At 43.1% G+C, this 22,978-nt stretch overlaps 4 protein-coding genes across 6 annotated transcripts in view; 2 read left to right on the forward strand and 2 right to left on the reverse strand.

Moving 5' to 3' along the window:
• Positions 1-846, forward strand: part of LOC109471996 — a 10,333-nt gene extending 9,487 nt beyond the window's left edge. Inside the window, exons 7-8 of the mRNA XM_019771559.1 lie at positions 59-178; positions 409-846. Coding sequence (XP_019627118.1) covers positions 59-178; positions 409-666 — 378 coding nt within the window. The 3' untranslated portion in view covers positions 667-846. The remainder of the gene's footprint in view (positions 1-58; positions 179-408) is intronic.
• LOC109471995 (neurogenic locus notch homolog protein 1-like) overlaps positions 1-9,245 on the forward strand; it is a 9,908-nt gene extending 663 nt beyond the window's left edge. Inside the window, exons 1-12 of one of the 2 annotated variants that reach the window (XM_019771555.1) lie at positions 3,044-3,230; positions 3,881-3,931; positions 4,443-4,577; positions 4,853-4,993; positions 5,241-5,369; positions 5,701-5,817; positions 6,246-6,371; positions 6,564-6,797; positions 7,591-7,842; positions 8,218-8,354; positions 8,475-8,597; positions 8,813-9,245. In XM_019771555.1, the coding sequence (XP_019627114.1) occupies positions 3,895-3,931; positions 4,443-4,577; positions 4,853-4,993; positions 5,241-5,369; positions 5,701-5,817; positions 6,246-6,371; positions 6,564-6,797; positions 7,591-7,842; positions 8,218-8,354; positions 8,475-8,597; positions 8,813-8,953 (1,572 nt within the window). In that variant the 5' untranslated portion in view covers positions 3,044-3,230; positions 3,881-3,894 and the 3' untranslated portion in view covers positions 8,954-9,245. Of the gene's footprint in view, positions 1-3,043; positions 3,231-3,880; positions 3,932-4,442; positions 4,578-4,852; positions 4,994-5,240; positions 5,370-5,700; positions 5,818-6,245; positions 6,372-6,563; positions 6,798-7,590; positions 7,843-8,217; positions 8,355-8,474; positions 8,598-8,812 lie in introns of those variants that run through there. The other variant, XM_019771556.1, reaches the window with a different exon arrangement.
• A 1,106-nt stretch (positions 9,246-10,351) lies between these two features.
• On the reverse strand, positions 10,352-17,480 carry LOC109472002 (acid-sensing ion channel 4-like). Of its 2 annotated transcripts, XM_019771572.1 has the most exons (14): positions 17,344-17,480; positions 15,898-15,996; positions 15,463-15,561; positions 15,043-15,134; positions 14,775-14,873; positions 14,097-14,225; positions 13,673-13,769; positions 13,422-13,547; positions 13,019-13,171; positions 12,466-12,610; positions 12,126-12,200; positions 11,699-11,852; positions 11,346-11,437; positions 10,352-10,981 (listed from the first exon to the last, which is right to left on the reverse strand). In XM_019771572.1, the coding sequence occupies exons 2-14, from the start codon at positions 15,994-15,996 to the stop codon at positions 10,824-10,826; spliced, it is 1,518 nt and encodes a 505-aa protein (XP_019627131.1). In that variant the 5' UTR covers positions 17,344-17,480; the 3' UTR covers positions 10,352-10,823. The 2 variants fall into 2 exon arrangements, with proteins under 2 accessions (XP_019627131.1, XP_019627132.1); XM_019771573.1 differs by lacking the exon at positions 17,344-17,480 and adding an exon at positions 16,441-16,485 and having other exon boundaries at positions 15,463-15,996.
• Positions 17,481-19,053: 1,573 nt separating this feature from the next.
• The window catches only part of LOC109472004 (acid-sensing ion channel 1-like), a 6,093-nt gene continuing 2,168 nt past the window's right edge, over positions 19,054-22,978 (reverse strand). Inside the window, exons 2-11 of the mRNA XM_019771577.1 lie at positions 22,675-22,766; positions 22,254-22,352; positions 21,718-21,958; positions 21,328-21,456; positions 21,051-21,203; positions 20,463-20,607; positions 20,039-20,095; positions 19,666-19,819; positions 19,334-19,425; positions 19,054-19,166 (exon numbers count right to left, since the gene is read on the reverse strand). Of these exons, the coding sequence (XP_019627136.1) occupies positions 19,054-19,166; positions 19,334-19,425; positions 19,666-19,819; positions 20,039-20,095; positions 20,463-20,607; positions 21,051-21,203; positions 21,328-21,456; positions 21,718-21,958; positions 22,254-22,352; positions 22,675-22,766 (1,275 nt within the window). The remainder of the gene's footprint in view (positions 19,167-19,333; positions 19,426-19,665; positions 19,820-20,038; positions 20,096-20,462; positions 20,608-21,050; positions 21,204-21,327; positions 21,457-21,717; positions 21,959-22,253; positions 22,353-22,674; positions 22,767-22,978) is intronic.

Raw genomic sequence — 22,978 nt, forward strand, 5'->3', positions numbered from 1 at the left:
AGCTTAGTAAAAGCTGTCAAGTGACACCGAATTGTGTAATCATGTATGTCTGCATCAGGTGACCCAGCTCCATGATATGTTGGAGGAGAAAGGCCACAGCTGCTGGATGGACATTAAGGAGATGGGCGGGGGAGACCAACTGTACGCCGCGATAGACAAGGGCATGAGACAGGCCAAGGTTGGACTTTCAATGTCTTTAGAAGCATGGGAATAAGTAAAAATTACTATCCTCCTAATCCCTTTTTTCCAATGGAGGTAGACTTCAGCGACAGAAATTGGATTTGTTGACCTTTGACGGGTACTTTGAATATGACCCATGATGTAAAAGTATGATTTGAAATCACTTCCGGGGAGGTACATATTTTGTCTGACAGACTGCTGAAGTCTTTATCCACGTGTCCTCCTCAGGTCGTCATCAGCTGCGTCACTCCCAAGTACACAGAGTCTGCCAACTGTAGGAACGAAGTCGCGCTTGCGCACAGCCTGAAGAAAACTATCGTGCCCGTCCTGCTGGAGAAAACGGCCTGGCCGCCAGAGGGCCCCATGGCCATGCCGTTCGCACAACTCTTGTACATCGACTTTACAAAAGAACCCAAGAGGAATCCCTGGCAGGGGCCTCACCTTGACGAACTCATGACAAGCGTTGAGCAGAGCTTGAAGGAGTAGCTTTGGTATTGAAAGGAACTTATTGTCACAAACATATGGTTAGCGATGTCCAGTTAGTAAAAAAAAACGAAAACCATCGCACCATTATTATATTGTGCCGTAAATGTCGCAGTGCAGTCCTGACGTGCCTTAGACTTGATGTGTCTAGCTCTTTGTTAAAGATGTACTGGGTATGACCTTGGATATCTTAGTCGTTTTTGTATGCTTAGTGACGAGGCGGGAAACCCTGTGCCACCAGTTCGGCAAGACCCTGTCCAAGTCTGACACTTACAGACAATGGTTACCTCAACAAAGGGGCAAAGTCAGCGGGAGGGTTACCAGACAATGTCACAAATACGACCCATTGCCAGCACGTACTATACGCTACCAAAATAGCCCTCTACCGTATATTGTTAACCTGTTAAACGATGGCATTTAGTTTAGATAATTGTGGCATTTAGATTATTAATTGGTGTCTTTGATAATTACTTTGTATTTTTTAAATATGTAATTTTACCTTTTTATATATGCATTGCGTCTTTTAAATATGTATTCCATCTTTTAGATTTGTATTGTCACCTGTTCGCAGTTTGTAAACTTTTAGAGCGATTGTTTATGTCAACCTGTGAAATTTGTATATGTACATGAACTCGCAATTCAGCTCATAAGCTGCGATGAGTTTGTATTCGCACAATAAACCATTCTATACTATAACTATACTAGAAGGACTAAAAGGTGTCAGTGTGTTAGAGAGGAAGAAATCGCAAAAATATAAGGATGTGGGTGATAGCTGTTTCTAAAAGTTTCAGAAAACTATCGATTTTAGGTAAACGTTAGTTACATTGATAATGGGCAGGCGTATTTTATGTTGTGGTGGTAAGAATGGAACTTATAAGCCCCAACACCAAACGTTACAAAAGCAATCGAATAACGATATACAGATATATAGAGAGACTAGATACCTTATTTGATATTCACTGTCAATCTTTTTACTACTGCTTGTTTGCTTGGAATAGCATTTGGATATTGATTTGGATTAAAGATTTAATAGACTAGATACTTAAGCTTTGTTGGCTTGTTACAAGTTTATTTTGTATATGGCTTCCATGTTATGAAGTTGCCCGGCCAGCCCATAGTCCAGGCACGCTGTGTATTTGAGTTGCGTAATGTTATTATTGGCAACATAGAAGTTTTCGTTTCTAGAACCACAAAGTTAAGATTGTCTGCGGCTAAAATGATTGAAAAGGGTTGCGTCAATGACTCGACAAAACGGGCCCTCGTTACCAAGGCCGTTTGCGGTCTCGGTGTTTTTCCCGTGTGTGGGGTGCACATCGCACGGTTGGCGCTGGGAGGGCAGGTCTGTACCTAACAATCACAGGCATGTGGCGTCAAGGCGTGCAGCAGGTGCCTGGGTCTTTCTTACCGTGGCCGACAAGAACAAAATTTTACACCGCAACTTTTGGTGTTTTACACCGCAACTTTTGGTGTTTTACACTGCAACTTTTGGTGTTTTACAGTGCAACTTTGGGTGTTTTACACTGCAACTTTTGCTGTGTTTTACACTGCAACTTTTGCTGTGTTTTACACTGCAACTTTGGGTGTTTTACACTGCAACTTTTGCTGTGTTTTACACTGCAACTTTTGCTGTGTTTTACACTGCAACTTTTGCTGTGTGGAAAACTTACACCCCTCCCCTTTTATAATGGACGGTCCCCCTGTCAGGTCAAAGGTGACAACGATGGCATGCAAACTACGTCGACTGAGTTATCCTTTTCGTGCATAAGGTTTTTAGAGGAAAAGCTTGGCTACGTTGTGACGTTAGTTTTTTTCTAAAGGTTTTTCTAGCTTTGGCCTATAGACCGGGATAAATTTAAAAATGTTTCGACCAGGTCCAGTGATTACAAATTATGTTGCTTTTTGCTGCCATGCGTCACAACAAATTTATCAAGGACGTCAGATATCCAGCTCCAGACATCAACAGCAATGACATAAATTTTCTGCAGGTTAGTTCATTATTATTGGGTATGGACATCGTTTTTCTTCATTTTAATGTCCCTAGACGTCAGCTTGTGACTTGCCGCCGCCATCTTTGTCACCTTTGACCTGACAGGGGGACCGTCCATTATAAAAGGGGAGGGGTGTAAGTTTTCCACACAGCAAAAGTTGCAGTATAAAACACAGCAAAAGTTGCAGTGTAAAACACCAAAAGTTGCAGTGTAAAACACCAAAAGTTGCAGTGTAAAACACAGCAAAAGTTGCAGTGTAAAACACAGCAAAAGTTGCGGTGTAAAACACCAAAAGTTGCGGTGTAAAATTTTGTACTTGTCGGCCACGGTACTTTCTGATCTTTCCGGGCCACCGCGGCGTCCACGGACCTACGCATCAACGGGTCTTCAAAGTAGGGGGTGAGAGAGAGCAACGGGGCATCCAGTGTGTTCATAGATACGCCAGCTCATCTATCAGAAAACAGAACGGTTCACTCATCGCGGCAGGGATCGGCAGTTTGAGAGGTCGGCTTCAGGTTTGGTATGTAGAACACACTGGTGGACACACTGGTGGGCTCTCTGGATATTAAAGAGATACAGGTGGGTATCCATTTTGCCTTTTCTGAGTATGTACTTGTTGATCATAGGTAAACTTCATCTCACGCATCTAGAACAAAACCAAGTAATTTTCCTGCAAATGTGTCTGGTTGGCCACAGTAGATTACGTTTAACATTATTGTGAATGAGTGTTGCTGTGCTTTTAAGCATCGTTCAAGCAGGGTTCTCTCTCTCTCTCTCTATTATGTCGGAAACCCTCCGGTAACGTGGACTCGATACCTTGTTGCTGAAATTCATATCTGCATATTCACTTTACTTGTGGACAGTCTGTTGTCAAGGAAATATGTCTTATGTGGTTTTCCCTTTATATCAAATTTTTTTCTGAACATTTATCAAATATTGTTAATGGACGCTACGAATAACCAGTCTTCTGAATATGTCTATATGTCATTTGTGAATGCAGCTCGTTTTTTAATCAACCGCCGCTTATATAATTATTTCATTCACTAGCTCAATTAGGGAATTCATTTCTCATGTGACCCTTGGTACAGTGCCTAACTTACGAAACGTCTTGAGGCTCTTAATACCAAGGACGAAGGTCTTGAAGAAGGTGGTTATCGACTAAAACGTGTCTTAATTGTAGGTTCGTGGTACGAGGAGTGATAAAAACGTCCTTATCCCTCCACCTACAGGTCCGGTTTCCAGCATGGGTCCCGTTCTGTTGGCTGGCATCCTGTTCTTGGGTATGTACACATGGACCTTATCCTAGTCTCTGGAATGGCAATGGTAAACAATCTAGGTCCAAATTAGCGATATCGCTATATAGTAGCAATAGACATTGATATCTCTATACAAGTTTGGTCGAAAAACGTGTGAGTATTACTTGAACTATATAGAAAGGGAATCGAAGGGAAACATAATAAATCTGTTTTGAATGTCAAGTTGAGTCTGATATTCCCGAAACTAACGTTAGGCTGTAACGTGATTATACGAAGTTCATGACTTGGACAAGACGTGGTGTGTTCAGGTTACATAAATGAATCTTTTAGATCATGATCATCGGGAAGTCTCTTTCGTGGTTACACCAACGTTACAGGAAACCGTCCAGGTCATTCCAATTCTATACCACAGTGCGCGGGTCCATGGGCTATTCCTTCGAATGTTGCAATATAAGTGTTCCAAATGTGTGAATAGTCCTCGTTAACACAATTGTAAGCCGTCATTTATTGAACTTCTGTTTTCTACTGTATAAAGTCGGCTCCACGATGGGCCAAGACTGCGTGGACAACGACGGTCGCTGTCCAGGCTGGGCCTCAATTGGAGAATGTTTCAATAACCCGCAGTACATGCTGGTGAACTGTAGACAGAGCTGTGGTGCGTGCCCCACAGGTAATACCGTTAGAAAATACGCGCACGCACGCACGCACGCACGCACGCACGCACGCAAGAACGCACGCACGCACACACACACACAATCAACACACGGCGAGTAAAATCATCTTCATTTTGTGTACTCAGTATCTAATTAATGTAGATATATAGTAAACAAATATCATAATACACGTAATACGTACTGATTATGTTCAAAGGTGCCGAGAGGAAATAAGCTAGACTCAGTGGAGATGTTTGTTTGTCTGATTGATTCTTATTCGAAACGACTGCAGACCCTCCACCGCCGACGGATTACCCGGGAGTGCCCTGTGTAGATCAATCTGAGTACTGCGCAGAATGGGAACTAGAGGGACAATGCGACTCCCTCAAGTTCAACACGTACGCACGCTGTCGTGCCACGTGCGGGCTCTGCGGTCAGTACAGTTCTTCAAACTTCTCACTAATATGTTCTGTTATTTCTTTTCGTTTATGTCAATGAAACCTTATAAATGCTATATATTCACTACTCTTTAAAACCGATCTATAGTAATTTCTCTTTAAAGAGTTGCTTTGAGAAAGACTGTCTGGATGAGACTTCGAGCGAATTGCAAAGCCACGTCATTATAAGCTTTCACATGTGCAATAAGTTGTGTACTAAATACCGTTTTCCTTGTCCCCCAGACGGCTCTCGCGTGTGTGAAGACATGTCCCCCTTCTGCCCGCTGTGGGCCAGCTATGGACGGTGTATGAATGGTTGGAGTGGGGATACGTGGACGATGAACACCTGTCCAATGAGCTGTGGACTTTGTGGTAAGATTATAACATTATCAGTAGAAACAGTAGAATGACCTAACGCAGGGGCACTAGCAAAATTTCATTGGGAGCATGTTGGGCGCTGGGAACAGTTTGGGATTCGTCCGCAGAATCGTCTGCTCACTTCAGGTTGCTCTCACTATATGATGGATCGGGTATCAAAGCAGCCACTGTAAGCACATCATTGTACAATGTTAGGGTGATCTGGGGGAAAGAATGAACTGAATGACGAATTCTTTATTGCCGTGTCGAGCCAGAACAAAATTACCGACGTTTTTTTATCACAAGTATGATCCATCCCGAATGAGTCTGTATGTCATGTGTTCAGCGAGGGATTGCTGGAGCTCCCCGTGCCTAAATGGAGGGACCTGTAACGAACAGTACGCACCAGATACCTACTCTTGCCACTGTACGTCCGAATACACCGGGGAGAACTGCGAAACAAGTAAGGGCCTTTGCATGTGCTTTGACTGAGAATACGAAAGCTGTCGCTTTTCAAGCTAACGTGTTTTGTGTTGGCATTCAACAAAGTATTGCAGATACTATCTGTATAGTATCAAATATAGTAATGTAATGTTGTATCTTTTGTTCTGTTATTTTTTCTTTATCCACGTCAGATAACATTGTTGGCCTGAGCTGGGTCACGTTGAATACATTCGGAGACTGGAGACTTGGAATATTTTGTTGTATCTGACCTTGTAGTGGTGCACATTGGAAATGCTTAAAAACATTAATTGAATATTTGGCAACAAGTATTTAAGGTTAACAATACAAGTAACGGTACATATATTCCTATCTGTCAAAATATCTTATGGTTGAACACGTTGACTTACTGATTAAGATTATGCCCTCCGTTACATTTTGTCTTTCCAGATGTCGACGACTGCCAGAGTCCACCGTGGGGTTCCGACACGGCCTGCTTTAACGGCGGGACGTGTGTTGACGGGCTGGGGACCTACACCTGTCTGTGTCCGCCGGGGACATACGGGAGACTCTGCGGTAAGTCGGATCCACTCAAAAGATAATATTGTAGGCTTCTCTAGATCTATAGATATGACAATCTTCGGTTGTCTGTTAAGACAGGCTCAGTGTGTGACAACTTAAAACGTTTAGGTTATGATTTGCGTGCATCTGGTCTTCTGTGCGATTGTGAATCCATGTTCAAAGAGAACCCATCCTCATGCATTGCAGACAGTGACTGTGTTGTTGGTGACGGATCAAACTACCGGGGCGACATCAGGATCGCGGCCGATGGCTGGTGGTGCGGGTACTGGTTCAAAGGGAGAGAAGGCTACACCCCAGAAGCCTATCCCGATGCCGGGTTGGACAGGAACTACTGCAGAAACCCGGATGGGAACTACGAAGGGCCGTTCTGCATCACCAACCTCCCGAAAACAAAATCTGTGTGTCAGGTGGCGACTTGTGGTGAGACCATTTACTAGTAGTTCAATCTGTGAGATCTTCCGAAGACCACCAGGTTGAGCCCTTATCAATCCATTAAGACCCTACTAGCTTATTTACCGAATTTCTTAAATCACAGACCTGTAATAAGGGTTAGAACAGAACAGAACAGAATGTAACTCCTCGGTTCGCACATTTGACCAATATTGTTGCAATTTGCACAAGCTGGTGTAACATCATTTAGTTATGTCCTGTACTACCTGTGTCGGAGAGGATTTGTAAATATTGTTCCTCGAATGCAGTGGAAGACGAAAATCATTTCATTTCTAATTGTTCACTGTATAATGATATCAGAAACCAATTATTTACTGTCGTGTCCAAATTGCACCATTATCTTCCCACTATTGCTTATCCGGAGAAAACAATTTTACTACTAAAATCAAAGAACCCACATATTGTAAACGAAGTGGGTAAATTCCTCCCACTGCCTGAAATGAAGAAGTCAAACCCAACAAAATTAGTACCACGTATGTTGTAGGATGTAGTATTACGTAGACCCTCATATCATTGTACCTTCTTTTTCATACATGTTGTTTGCACTTGTGCAATTAGCCCTCGGGCATGTATTTGCACGAAACTACATGTATCTATATTAGCAGTGACATAGGAAAACCTTTCGCGTAACAATTTGCAGTGGTGTTGTCTTTTGGATGGCGGTAGAGTTTAAAGAAGTAGCATGAATCATCTCCAAAACAGTTTTAAAACAGTACGCTCCGGATTGTTTAGCGAAGATGAAAACAATGAATCATTTTTTCAGACTGCTACGTGGACGGTACCACTTCGTACCGTGGGCAGGTGAACGTAACAAGGACAAGTCAGCCCTGTATGGACTGGGCAGACGATATGGTCCAGCAAGTCTTGGGTTTTATGGAAGTCTCCGAAGCTCAGAGAGCCGCCGCCGGACTGGATGGCAACTACTGCCGAGACCCAACCGGGTCCGGCACGCTGGAGTGTTTCGTAGACGTTGGCTATGGAGTGGACACGGAAGCCTGCAGAATCGACGAATGTCGTGAGTAGAGCTCATACTTCCTCTAACAGAAGTAGCTTTTACATGTCTATGATAGCTGAGGTGTGTCTGTTAGATTTAATACTACCCGACGTCACTTTTATTTCTCCTTTCAACTTTGAAGGATGTACGTAAAATGAATTTGTTCAACATGGGTCTTTATCATAGATGGGTTGATGACTATTCGTGATACAGAAAGAGTCTCGGCTACAAGGAAACACACAATGCTAACCTCGAAAAAGACGTCACAAGGTCACGCCCATAGAATGCAGGATTATGTTTGAAAGACGTTGAAACTGGAGCAGATAGAGTAATGGGGGAATATATCATTTTCATATCATATAGTGAAACATCAACAAGGACTTTGCCCATTTTCAGATACCCAGTACTACGTTCCTGACCCCGTCACCTGCTATAGCTGCGCTGCTGACCAGGACTGTGACCAGGATCAGGACGATCTCGTGGCTAACGGCGGCCAGTCTCGCGAGACTCTGTGTGAAAACGGTGCATGCTGGGTAAGTTTGACGGGCACAGATGACAATCAAGCTGATGAATGTCGTTCATAGCCTCTGCATTTTCCTAGACAGGACGCGAAGTTTGGCTATAGCAATTATGTTTCTGTTGTGAACATTCAGATAAGCTGGAGGTCCTCGGATGACGGGAAATACGGCGGCCACATCCGCTCATGTCAACATGAGGACCTCGTCTGCAGCGAGGAGTACATGGCAGAAACCTGCACAGAGAACGGCAACACAAAGGTAAGAATTCACAGCAACAAGCAACGTCCTGTTCACGTGCAGTTACTGATATGTGTTTGCTGGGCCCAAAAACAGTCATGCTGCCGATTTAGCAACATTTTGGCAACATTTGTTTTCTTATTGTTCCCCTCAACCAAAGAACAAGAAAATGGTTCACATACACATATTAATATCTTACCAAATGATTTCACTATTATTGTGTTGTGTTGCACCAGGAATGTCTGCAGTGCTGTAAGACTGACCGGTGTAACGGCGTGGTGCTGCAGGGCAGTGTCATCAGCGGCAGTGAGAGGGCCACACTGCCAAATATGGTCATGTTAGCTGCGTGCCTCGCAGCAATGTTCAGCTCAAGATAATCATTTGCGTCAAATTTTGTTGTGTTTTCATGCCCTCAAGTATTGCTTGCACCGAAAAGAGCCAGTATTTCTCATCGTTTGCTTCAATGTACTGTATAAGTACTTTATAATTAAGTGGATTTGTTGTGATGTCATTATGATTGTACCGCGTACAAAAGGATTATCTTGAACGTGCAAAATGTGTTTTTTTATTAAGCTATTTTAAAGACAAAGCATTCTGTATATATGCTCCAAAGTGCATTACACTGTGTACAACTCCTGTCTGTGATGCAGGCAGCGTAGAGATGGTTCAATACAATGTAAAAAAAGAACTGTGTGGTGACTTCCCTTTGTACCTTACATAATCACCTACAAGTATATTAGGCCAAGTTTAAGTAAGGAATGAGATTTTACACATCCGTGAAGTATTTAGAGTTAAGGGTCTTTATTATTCTGAATTTTTCGCCTATTCCATGCATATTCCACTGTCAATTTCTCCCAGACTGAGGAGAGAACATGTTGACCTCGAATATAACTTTGTCCCGCACTCCGTTTGAAGTTACACCATTCCTCCTCACTTCCTGTGGCTCTACTGGACTCAAATGAATTCGGACACACACACAAACAAATGAACAAACAAACAAACAAACAAACAAACATGCTATCGATCTCAAGAGGAACTGTCAACCAACAGCCTTCCCCGTTACCGCGCGTTCGCAAAAGGGCGCTGGGACACTTGGGAAATGGCTGGAGTGTCTCATATATAGCTGTACGTCCCGCGACACGAATCTATCATTCTGCAACCGCAAAGGAACCTGAAATACACCGTGACACAGTACGCTAATGGACTTTCTAAGGTTTCAAGCTGGAGTTCTTAGTCTTTCATAGTCCATTACTCTGTAAATGTTGTTGGTATGTTGAGTTAATAGACCGTTTTAGTCCACACGGTCCTGTTGTCATAATATTTGTCTACATGGATATGTAGAATTCAAGGCTGGGAATGAGCTGTAGTGAAAATATTGTCGGTATTTCGGTATTTGAACGCCTATGTCGATCGCCCTTTGTAAAGATGACACATGGATGATGTGACATGTGGAGGAAGTGGTGGGTTTCAGAAACGCCAGCACTTCTCGTTTGCCTCAGTGTTGATGGCGAAGCAATGTTGGTCTTTTCAGAAAATTATGGTCAGTGCCTTAGGACAACTAGTCCCATTGTAGCTTCAGCTCGGCAATTGTGTTTGGCCCGAATTCTTCTTTACGACCAATTTCAGCTAAAGTATATAAGAAACATTCCTAAGTGATGAGGAGGGACCTATATCTATATCGACACGACGGTTTTATTTACTAGTAAGTAACCACAAAATCATACTGTCACTGTTTTCTTCAGTTAGAATATTTATTTCATAATATGACTGTATTCCAAGACTTCAGTCTAGTATTCACACAAACGCAAATTAGAAAATGAACATCAAGCCTTTACATTAGTGCTTGGTTGCAGCAAGAACATTGTTGGATGCCTCATTTCTTAATGACAATTATAACACCAGATGTCACCCGTTTGTTGCCTTGGTTCTTTAAACAAGTCAAACAATCTTCTCCTTTGTCTCCCAGACTATCACCATTTAGATTGTTCACACAATTATCAACGTCAACAGTTCTCCCAGTACGTTGACAAGACAGTCAACATTGCTCATTAATCCACTTGTCGAAAGGCTATCGGATTAGAATAGAAGCACACGAGATTTCTCTGCAATTATGCATACAAGAGGACAAGATTGAACGTATAAAGCATACCAAACTTGATATCATACATATTTGTCCTCTTTATACTGTGCAGTGATGTTCACAAACTGCTCAGTTGTGACAGGTCAGGGTCAGAATTTTTCAGGTGACTACCTGACTTGAATGATGTTGGTCCTGCTGGTGGACGTATTTTTCTTGGTACGTTTCATGATGAACTTGGCGGGTCTCAGCAGGAGATAGTAGGCGAACTCCGTGATGCTGACGACACTGGCGCCGATACACAGGCCCAGACACCCGCCCAGGATACCTGCACAGTTACAACATAAACAGTCAAAATCTATGCCTCATGCTTCTCCGTTACCACGAAAATGGCACTCATGTAATACACATGCAGTAAAGCAGTGTGTAGCTTTACAGCACATGTACAAAGAACCAAGAAAAGCATTGCAGCACTTTGATTGATACCTGTTTATTCTCTACATGTCTACGTTTATTTCTCCGGTCGTTACGTCGAAACAACGCGTTTTCTTCAACATCAACACAAGTCAATGTTATGAACAACACACACCAAACCGACCAAACCAACTATCGTCGTTCGACTCTACTTTGTAGTTGACCTGATGTGCGAAACGTTGCATTTGCAAAACCACGCTTTTAACGATGATGCTTACTCAGTAAACCTTCCACCGACGTCTTCCTCTTCTGTTCAATCTTCTGAAAGTTCAGCTGTTTGTAGTACACGTCAAATACCACCCAGTTCTCTCTGGAAAATGAAAAAAAAAGATATGATGACTTGATGTTGAATTCCTTGAACGTTTACAGTAGTGGAGTCAATTCTATACATAAAATCGCTTTTCAGGTGATGTTTAAAGCACTTGTCTGTCAGGGGAATTCGACTTTATCAATTTCTTCAACAATTTTCTAACAGAAAGAAACGCCCTCAAAGCGTATTGGAATGATGTCGAAGGATCAATTCCATGACTTCACTTTTTCAGCATGTTAGTACACATATTGGAAAACTCACTTCAGATAGTCCAGTGAGCGGTCGGGATAGTCTCTGATGAGGCTCTCGCTGGCCTTCGGGTTGGGCCAGCCTGCGTAGGACACCGTGGTGTCGTACTCCACTATCTCACAGGGAGTAGGGCAGTAGCACGGCAGGTCGCCCGTCTGGATTCTCTCTGGGTAGTGAACGGACCAAACATGCTCATTTCCTGACCATTTGCACTTCTTGAGTGTTTTTTAAACAGTCTAGGTGGTAGAGACTGCAGCTAGAAAGCTAACATAGTACAGCTGCAAGGTCAATCTCCCCATAGCACAACTCAAAGAGAATGAAATAAAGGACATGCTGCCATTTCTATTATGCCTTTAAACTGATGAGAATATTGCTGTTGTACTATTTTGGTGTCTTAGAATGTTACAGCAGGCGATGACAGAACTAACTATTTACTCACGGTAGACAGAGTTGACACAGTCAGCAATTTGCCGAGGTGAACAGATCTGCGGATCACTTTCAAGCTGGACGCTTCCTAAAGAAAAGGAAGGAAAAGCTCACTTTGAGTATTTTTGTACCACAATGAAGTAAACGTTGATGCGTTAGAAATATTCCATGATTGAAAGATCGTTTCACGTATTTTTGTGACCGACGTTCCTAAAGATCTTGCTCGCTCCATCAAAAGAAAAAAAAGTCTAGAATTATTTTGTTACCTCTTTACATGCCACTGTTCGTATTAAAACATTGGTAACCGTGATAACCGTGGTAACCCCGTTACCGGGCCAGGTTTTGGGCCATACCTATGAGCTCCAGTGCAGTGCAGCTACACTCATCCTGTACATGGTGCGCCTTACACTCCAGCATGCAGGCTGAGAACGTGTACCTCTCGTAGTGGTCCAGCTGCACGGTCTCACAGATGCCCCATGGAGGGATCTCGTTCACGTACTAGGGATGGATACAAAACGTCATGAAGAAAAAAGTCATGGAAATTAATGCCGATCTCCATAGCCGAGTTACCCTTTTCACAAACAAGGAATAGAGTATCTCATACCTCGGCGAAAATATCTATTTTTCGTGAATTTCTTGTTTTATACATTATTGCAAGCACATTCTGTATAATGTCCTTGATTAATGTTCATTTCTTGCTGATGTTGATTCCCACTAGCTCCCATACGGGACCTTTTCTGGGACCTTTGCCCTAACTTCCTGTCAGTGTCTCTTACATGCCTGTGCAGATAACTACAGAAAAACACATAAACACGCCAAAAACAAAACATCCGCACACGTAGTTAAAAATTATATAGCAAATGCTTAAGTTACTTTAAGAGATAAAAATTAAGCCCGAAGCCTTACCGTGACCTGTGAGATGCCGACGTACGCGTGGTTCCCCGGACCCACCGCTATCCCCTGTGTCTGCAGCTCGGGAGGTTCGTATTTTGGGTGGACGTGAAGCTTCAGTCCAACATCGCTGTTCCCCCCGGCCTCCAGGTCCTCTGAGTACAAGTCCTGTGCGATGGAACGTGAGCACAACAAATCTAAATTCACATCATATTCACATGGGTGCACTATCGTTGATCTATGGGAGTACTAGTACAACCTTTTACTCGCGGCTGTACTACTTTTCATCTATGGGTGTGCTACCTTTCATTTATGGGTGTACTACCCCTGGCCTCATCTACGGGTGTACTACCCCTCATCTACGGGTGTACTACCCTTAATTCATGGGTGTACTACCCCTAATCTATGTATGTACTACCTTTTTGACGTCCACGACGAGATGCAGCCCGTTGCCAGCGCCCGGGATAGTTTGGACGAGGTTCTGCCCTGACGCAGCGTTAAAGATGTAGCAGACCCCGAATGTCGTGTACACTTGGGTGAAGTTCTAAAAGGCAAAACATGACAAATCATTATGCATGATGGGCCCCGCCCCCAGGGAGTAGGCCTCAGTAGGGTAAACGACAAAATAACAACAATGGTATATCATAAGAAACAAACAATGGTTGTGACCTCTGCGTAACATCTCACGCCTTTCCAAGTACAGTCCATGAGCGAGTCTGCGTCCAGACGGAACCCACTGAAGTCGGTGATGCTCCTCAGGTTCACACTAGAGATGGGACCGGAGGGAGATGAGTTAGCAGGGTCATACACAGATGTGCCCTAAGATATATGTGGCTGCCGTGTCTTCCGCGAGATATGAAAGTACATGTTTTCAGTCAATCTAACAGAGTCGTACCTCATCACATTTTTTTCTCAGACTGACTGACTGGACAGTTAATCTGAAATACAGAATGTATGCCTATGATCACAGATGTCACGTCATGTCACGTCGTTAAAAACATTTGTTAAGCGTTGGTGTTGGAATGCTATCCCGTACCTTGGCAGGACATAAATTCATACACATACGCCAAATTTTCTAGACTGCAATGATTACCTGTACGGGACGTCTGTCTGTGCCTGGGGTATGTCCCCTCCAGTGTCCGGTAGGAAGGCGTTCCCGATGATCGGACTCATGTAGTCGATGGCGTCGAAGTTTTGGCTAACCTCACTTTTTCTCTCGTACCTGGGCCGATGGATGTCAGTCAAGACATGTTTTGGATGACCCCAGTAACGTATTCATCAAGTACCACAAAGTAAAAGCACTAGAACATCGCATAACAAAATTTGTCATCACGTTTCGCATACAATATTATACCATGAATCCCATGACATTACGAGAACTTTATTGACACAACAAAAGTGCAGCGACTTTCGTAAGGTCTAAGACATGTAGATATACAGACAAATAAACATGGGTACAACGAAAATATCCTACGTACAGAACAATATATGGGTCAACTAATACTACTTGTCCTATTCTACATTCTTTGATAAATTTACCTATTTGTACACAGTAAGGGTTATTACCTTCTAGGATGAACTTAAATTTATCTATAGCATGAAATGTAACAAATTCTGTTGAGCAGGCGGAGAGAAGGTTGAACAGCTTTGTGCGTTTATCGTGACAATTGCAAAACAGCTACACCACACCAAACCACACCACAGCATACCACAGAACTAGTACTAGTACAAAACACATGCTACAATTATGCGATTATCATTTCTGACCCACTTGTTGAAGTTACACAAGGTGACGGCTGGAAACTCCAGGCTTTCAGAAAACTCCAGCTTGACGTCCGTGATGGTGTCCCAGTTGAAGTAGGAGATGAACCTTAGTGTGATATCAACTAACATTAATCATATATTACTACTCCGTAGCTTATCAATAACAAAGTGATAAGACATAGTTTCCATCATATTTTACATGATATCCATTGGTTGTGATGTTTTCACCTCGAACATTATATCAATGTTAAAACATGTATTAAAGAAATACTTACGTTTGCGTGATGAGGTAAACGGCGTAGCCGAAAGCGACGAGGAAAAACACAGTCCATACGAGCCTTGCCGGGATGTTTGGTGCGTCCGCAATCTGTCAAAGGTACAGGGACACATCAAAACGTTGTTCGCCTTCTTCCAGTCATGCTTATACCTTTAGAATAATCGGTTTGAAGTAATGTTGTTAAATGTGGAACTCTATCCCTGACAAGTGGTACTCTCCCGAATACAGCCGATAATCAAGCCGTCAAAACCAACGTTCTCCTAGCCTATACCTCCCACCAAGTGAGTTTAGTGCCCAGAAGTGGTCTTTTGGCCTTGTAATGAGCAAACTCGTTAAGAAAACAGTGGGTATTTTTTTAGATTTCAGAAAAGCTGATCTTGAATTAATTTACAAGTGACTACTTTAACGTGACGGTTACCTTTCCCAGGCCGTGCATCGTTGTGCTTGAGGCAAACTCGTACTCCGGCGACTTCTGCTCTTCCTCCTCTTTCTTGTCATCCTGAACACTGGCCGACGGCTAAGTGGACAGAAAATGCTCCACAGAACAGTACATCATCAAGGCGTATACAAACCCACCATTATCCATAAATTTGTAGCAACGTGTCTACCAAGCGAAACTGTAAGTGTAAATTGATGAACTACTTGAAACCATACCAGTGCTACAAGTAGATATAAGCTCAATCCTAGTTTCCCGGGAGTCAAAACGTAGCTAGCAGGTGAACATAAGCTAGTGTAGTTTAGGCTTTAAGCCAAGTGTCTGTATCTACTCTATGTCTTGTTATCGTAAAAAGACTAACCCCTGTAGAACCAAAGCAGCAATGGTAGTCATACAAGAAACAGACACCACACGAACCTTCCTCCTTGAAGGGTACGCCTTGAAGCCGGTGGCGGTCTCATAATCCGGCAAATCTTCAATATCGTCAACTTGGGTCGAGCACCCGGGCTTGTCCATCTAGGGACAAAGAAAGGGTTTTATGGACGATCAAATAAACGAGTAAAAAACGCAAATGACATACATATTAGCAGCAAGATCGAACAGAATTGTGTTTGTTTAGATTGAGGCTTGTTTGAAATTCGTCGATTAAGATTAGTATTAAATGTTTCGGTCTGTGTGGGGATGCCTTACTTCGATTCTTTCTGCCCACTTCTGTCTCTCAACACGACAAATGATTCCCGCCTAAATGGTGTGACGTCGTTACTTGCCGACTTTGTGATCCCCTACTAATTTAGTGCTTAAAACATGACGTATATAAATAGCTCCGCCCAAAACGGCGTAATAGCATACGATTTACAAGACATGCTGTCTAGTAGACTAGACGAAGAAACATGACAATGAAGGGACAAGGAGAAGGTTTGTGGATTATCCATGCAATTTTGCAAAGGTTACTCGTACAACCTCTCATGACCACTCGTTGAACACCTTTAGGACCGTCCGCCAAACCTGACACTACTCAGGACCGATACTGCTGTCACAACAGTGTGAGCGGTTCAACAACAATAGCACGCGGCTTGTCTGAGTGGGGCCGTGTCGGGAGATGGCCGTGAATAGAGCATCACAGAAGGGGACACACAGGAGCAGCCATCCACCGCTAAATGCAGCAGAAACCTAACCCCGGGAGTCGCTCTTCCATCCTGATGGCCAAGAATACCTGCCACGGTGTGAAGCTGTCTTAAAACCGTACTGTATTTGGACAAACACCCTGTTGTTTTGTTTGATCTGACGTAACGCTATGTCAGCGAGGCCAAGAAAGCAATTTTGTACAATTTTGAATGATCTAAACCATCTTAACTGATATAAGCTAATACATTGGTTTATGAAAGAAAAGAAAACATGCCTTAACCACCAAATCTGATCCGTTTCACAAAAGCGCAGAAGAATTATGTGAACACATCTAAGTTATGTGAAATTTGCCTGGTAACAACCGTTCAACATTCATAACGGCACACCTGCAGACTAGAAATTTTAGATTTACAACGCACTCCATCACAATGACATTAACTCAGATTAGAATGCCATTTGGAAGTGTATAGGAGTATACGTGCCAAGGTGTTCTATTTAAAGGTGGCAACTATAAAAGCACCTGCACATAAGCTAATCTTTTAGAAAAATATTCTCCTTTTATTCAACGATTAACAGTTTTTGTTGCTTAAATTGTAAATGTCGATTAAATTACACAGAAAGAAATGATGTAATCTCATAAAATCCTTAAACTTTGTTCACAAATGCATTTTAAATACGGGCACACAGCACTTTACCACTAGACTCGACAAAGAAAACGACCAAAAAAAAGGCACATACCTTGCTACTGGTGAAGGCTTCCTCTCGTACACTCTCTCAGTAGTTTGCTGTATCCGTACCGACTTTATGCCCGGTATGACCTAGAATGTCTCGCGCGGTGGAGGGTAACATTACCCGGTGCCCACGTCAGTGGTGGAGCGGCGACCGTCCGGTACCGGGGTCCGCCAGGTGTCGACACGCTCCAGATTGTCGCTGTTCCGCTCGGTGCTACTGAAGGACACACGCGTCGGCTTTCTGGCCGACTCGGTGTGTGACAGGCAGATATTTCCCTCCGCCATGGAGATGCTAGTGTTCATGGGAGGGATTCATCAATACAGCATTTGAACGAGATCAAAAGGATGCGAAAGGATTCACACGAGGACCGCGGTCATATATACCATATGAAGCATATTTTCAAATTCTGCATTGTGATGTTTCATCTCAATGATATTTTTTTGTCTTTTCTTCTTGAGTCTGTATCAACAAAATGATACCTGGCATGCATTTTTCGTATCACTATACAATTCGGTTATTTTCAGTGTTGCGGTAAAAAACTTGTTGTTGTTAGTTCGTCCTTGAAACAATATTAGGTTTGTAAGTTGGCGAATAAAAAAATACAATTCGTTAAAAAAGAACAGTCACTTTTAAAAATATAAATGAACAACCCGGGGCTTGTTGAAGTAATATTATACTACCAGCAAAGGAAGAATGGCGTGCTTCTGACTAAAGGAATGTTATGTTGAACAATATTAGCGTGCAACTGAAAAGACTATTACAGAGCATGCCACTGTTGGAACAATGAACACACCTGTACAACTTCAACATTTCAACCTGTCATTTGATCATCGTTGGGAAGGCTGATATGTTCTTCAACTTCAGCCATATACTCAGGTCAACCGTTTCTTGAGTTATGGCCTGCTCGAAGATTTCTAAACAAGCGCCCCAGCAGTTCCAGAACAGGCTGTTAGGGGGCACACACAAACACACACACACACACACACACACAACACACACACACACACACACACACACACACACACACACACACACACACACACACACACACACACACACGAACGCCATAACGGAAGCATAACCTTCTTGGCGAAAGTAATTATAATAACGATTTCTTAACAATAACGGGTGCCAGACTGGGAATTAAATAGCCTACACACAGATAGCAAAGTACCTAGATAGAAACCTATGTAGGAAAGTGTCTTCGCCGTTGTTCATTTTAATCTCATTGAAACAGAAGTGATTCTATATACTGGTATGTTGGTATGTTGTATGTATACCCAAATAAACAATGATGTCTTAGCAAACAAGAAATGACAGACCGGGGGGTTAACCTATACACTGTAGCCTTTCCGAAGAATGCACATATTGAAAAAGTGATATTTGATAGGCCAGGATTACACGTCTTTGTCTAGTCAACACATTTTCCAACTGTCCTTCCAGACAATCCTTGTTTTACATATATATATCTTCAACAGTACCAATCTGTAGATGGTAATATAAGACCAAGCATACTTTGATCTATCTTTGACTTTGATGTCAGTGTAAAAAGACATCTTTCATCGAAGCACAATAAGTAATTGTAATGGTAGAGTATATTCAAATACAATAACACTTCAAATAACATGTTATGCTTTTTATAATTACTTCACTCTCACACCAAATGGGTTTTGCTTGCTGACTTTCAGTCTATCCTGGTTGAGGCTGTTCTTTTCTTTACTTCTTTTTCCAGAGACGCTTGAAGGGTCTGGTGATGAGATATTCCACTATCTCCGCCACAGTGATGATACTGGCGCCGATGAACAGGCCCAGAGAGCCGCCGATCGCACCTGAAGAACGGAACCAAACAGATAAACAATCATGGCGTTGAGTATTGCTATACATCAAAGAAAACATATCGGAAACCTATACCAATGTATGCTTGATACATATTGATATATACCAATAAAATGTATGATTGCCAGTGCACTGACAAGCCGGAAAGGACGTTACTTACTGAGCAGGTCTTCCTCCGTCATCGCCCTCTTCTGGATGATCGACTTGCTGTTCAGCGACTTATAGAAGACGTCGAACGCACAGTAGTTTCTCCTGTACGACAAAACCGCGAAACACATATTAAAAGTAAGGCCATATGGGAGCAAATCCTTTGTCAATATGTTTACGGTAAGTGATTCTAGCTGCAGCAAACCTTATGGAAGTTTTGCAGAAATAGGGAGACAATCGTTCATCATGGTTATGTCATCCAACGATTTGTAGAAGTCTAGGGAAGTTGATATCACACCCAAGGGTAAGTATCAACATCAGAAAGTTCTGTAATGTATAGCATACTCCAAAAATTCGTCCTGTCCCAGCTTGTCTATTAAGGAAGGGCTCATGGCAGCTCCAGGGTTGGGCCAGCCAGCGTAGGACACAGACTTGCCGTACGTACCCAGCTCACACGGGGTCGGGCACTGGCACGGCAGGCGGCCCCGAGTGATCAGGTCTGCAAAAAAACGTACGTTAGAGATGTCATTGATACACGGGAGACACTAAATATTGGTGATCAACGTTACAACATACAATCAACGCTATTCTAAGCACCCGTCTTCCTTTTGATTTTATTGTTCATAAAAATTTTTCGCCAATAAAACGAGGAAGGCCACGAGGAAGGCCACGATGAAGGCTACCATTCCTGCGGAAGTCACACAAAATCGACACTTACTGTAGACTGACGTCACACAATTCACGACTGTAAGAGGCTCACAGATCTCCATGTTCCCTGGGAAAAACGGAATTAGTGATTCGATAAGGAAACTAAAATCACATAGTTACCATTCTAACGTTACTCTTTATTGACGTGTTCTATAAGTATTGAGTGCTAGATATTTCAATCTTTTTTCAATATGTAAAAGCTCACTGAGGTAAGACTAATTAAGTCCGCAGGGTAAGAAAATACTTGAATTGTTTGTAATTAAATTTTGCAGAAACAGTACAAGCCGACCCGGGTTGGACGAACATCCGGGTCCCGGCAGAGCATGCTGGGATGTCAGGATCTGGATGTCATATCGAGGCTGAAGCTACCCCGGGTCAGAGATTACAGTCTCGTTCCCAGCGTCTATTTTCCTTGACAAAAAACTCCAACTAACCTGGCAGTTCCATGGCGGTACAGTTACACATGGTCTCCACCCAGTGCGCCCTACACTCCAGCAGACAGCCCGTCAGGGTGTAGGTGTCAAAATGCTGCAGTTCCTTCTCTTCACACTTTCCCCACGGAGGAATCTCATTTTTATACTGACGACAGAAAACAATTCATCTATGAACACGTCAGGCTTATACACTGCTAATTTATAGCAAACACAAACGCTCGCACACGGACACACACACACACACACACACACACACACACACACACACACACGCACGCACGCACGCACGCACGCGCACGCACGCACGCACGCACGCACACGCACGCACGCACGCACGCACACACACACACACGCACGCACACACACACACACACACACACACACACACACACACACATACATGTACACACACACACGCACGCACGCACGCACACACACACACACACGAACACATTAACATGCATACACACACAGAAAGACAAACACACACGGACAGACAAACACAGAGGGAGAGAGAAAGAGAGGGGGCAGACACATACAGAGGTAAACAGACACACAGGCAAACACATTTTTAGCGCGTCGTGTCACCTTAATTTTCGATATCCCCACATAGGCATGTGTTCCCGGCCCGATGGCGATGCCCTGTGTGTCCATCTTGGCGGGCTCCCCTCGGGGATGAACATGAACTTTTAACCCCACGTCGGACGACCCGCCTTGAGTTGGATCTTCTGAGTATTGGTCCTAAGAATATTATACAAGAAATGATAACGAGTAGTTTGGTGGTTGCCACTACTTGTGAGTTTTCCTTTTGTTACAACAAATCATAGGGCTAATGTTTTTTTTTGTTCTTTTGAATGAAACTTACAGCTTGCACATTTATGACGAGGTGAAGCCCGTTGCCTGACCCGGAGATGGTCTGTTTGACGGATTCCGTCCCGATGTCGCCATTGAAGACGTAACAGTTGCCGAACTGGGACAGTGTGCGGGTGAAGTTCTGGGGTAAACAAACAACACATTTGAGAAAGAGAAGTTCTATGAACCCTTATTTACGGATTTTGCTAACCCTAATTTCAGGGGTTTGCTAACCCAAATGTAGCCCTGATTAAGGGTTTTTGTTAACCATAATTTAAGGTTTCTGCTAACCCTAATAGGTTTTTGTAAAAGACTATTCTGTAAATGGGAATGGGTGATGACTTTAAACCGTGATCGCCTGTATACACTGCAGTACGTTCACGTTCCTTAATGTTATTGCTACCTTAATGCCGCAAGGTTCCCCTCTCCAGGAACAATCGACCAACCCATCCTGCAGTTGGAACCCGGCGTACTCAGTGATGCCGGCCAAGTCGTAGTAGAAAGGAGTTGGGGTCGGTGTAGGTGTGGGGCCGTCATTGTAGAAGACCCCCGTTCCAACTAGGCCAAACCGTTTGGGGAAGGCATACAGCGGCTCCAAGTAGACATTGATTCTAGGATTGCCGGCTACCTTTCTGAAGGCATACCTGTTATTAAAGACATTAATCCTATGAGTCACAGCGATGGTAATTGCTGATCTTTCCAGGGGGATAGTGGTCTGTCTATTAAAGTCCAAGTTTACTGAGCTGTGTTGCAGGACGAGAACAAGATTTTTATATCGGACATGTTATTTTCTTTCGATCACCATTCCGTTGTACACAGACATTCTATCATGCACTCTGTAGTCTTAATTGTTTTGACTTTTCGTTGAATATCACTCAAACCACGGCCGAGCTAGTTTGACTGTGGAACAACATTAAACCAATACGTTGGCAAACTTACTTGTTGAAGTTACAGAAGGTGACAGCTGGGAAGTCCATAGATTTCTCAAACTTGAGAGACACGTCTGTGACAGTGTCATAAGAGAAATACGCCAGGAAACTGGAATCGAAAGAAACAAGGGTAGCGTTGTACATTTGTATTTATAACATGCACGTGGAGTAGAGCCAACTAACGTTGCTTGGCATATCTGATTGATGTACACATCAGGTCAAGTGTGTGTAGAGCAGATGCATACTGACCTTATAACAACTATGTCAATATTGACGCTGGTCTGTAAACGTGCGTTTTACGCAAGGTCGATTTGGGTCACCTTTTTACCGTTTCCGAACGATAACTGTAAACACCCTCGCTCTTGCTACACAATTGACATCGTCTAGTTCAACACAGACAAATATCTAAGCAATTTCACAAGATGACTTACGTTTCTGTTATCAGGTAAGAGGCATATCCAAGGCACCCGAGGAAAATGCAGGTCCATATCAGACGGGCTCCCCAGTTTGGGGCGTCTGCGATCTGGTGAGAGGTAAACTGGGTTATTTGACTTATTATGGGTTCACCACACCACGAAGTGGTGGTGAACCCATATTGCTTTTTCTGATGTTTCTTCTTCTCCTCCTGCCATTTCTTTAAATGGATTCAGCTTCTTCATTTTAGGGCCTAAGGTCCTGAAATTTGGTATGGAGGTACAGTGGGCAAATACCCCTAGGCGTTTTTTAAATTTTGTG

Source organism: Branchiostoma belcheri, unplaced genomic scaffold, assembly GCF_001625305.1.
Source record: "Branchiostoma belcheri isolate BF01 breed outbred unplaced genomic scaffold, Haploidv18h27 scaffold26, whole genome shotgun sequence".
In the NCBI taxonomy this organism is placed as follows: Eukaryota; Metazoa; Chordata; class Leptocardii; order Amphioxiformes; family Branchiostomatidae; genus Branchiostoma; species Branchiostoma belcheri.

What these genes read in the sequence shown, in the direction of transcription:
- LOC109472002 (XM_019771572.1), bottom strand. Translation starts at nt 15,996, where the DNA reads ATGGACAAGCCCGGGTGCTCGACCCAAGTTGACGATATTGAAGATTTG. An exon ending in CGTACCCTTCAAGGAGGAAG is followed by an intron (nt 15,562 to 15,897) that starts GTTCGTGTGGTG and finishes CTGTCCACTTAG; the next exon opens with CCGTCGGCCAGTGTTCAGGA. An exon ending in TCGTCGTGGACGTCAAAAAG is followed by an intron (nt 13,172 to 13,421) that starts GTAGTACATACA and finishes TCCATCGCACAG; the next exon opens with GACTTGTACTCAGAGGACCT.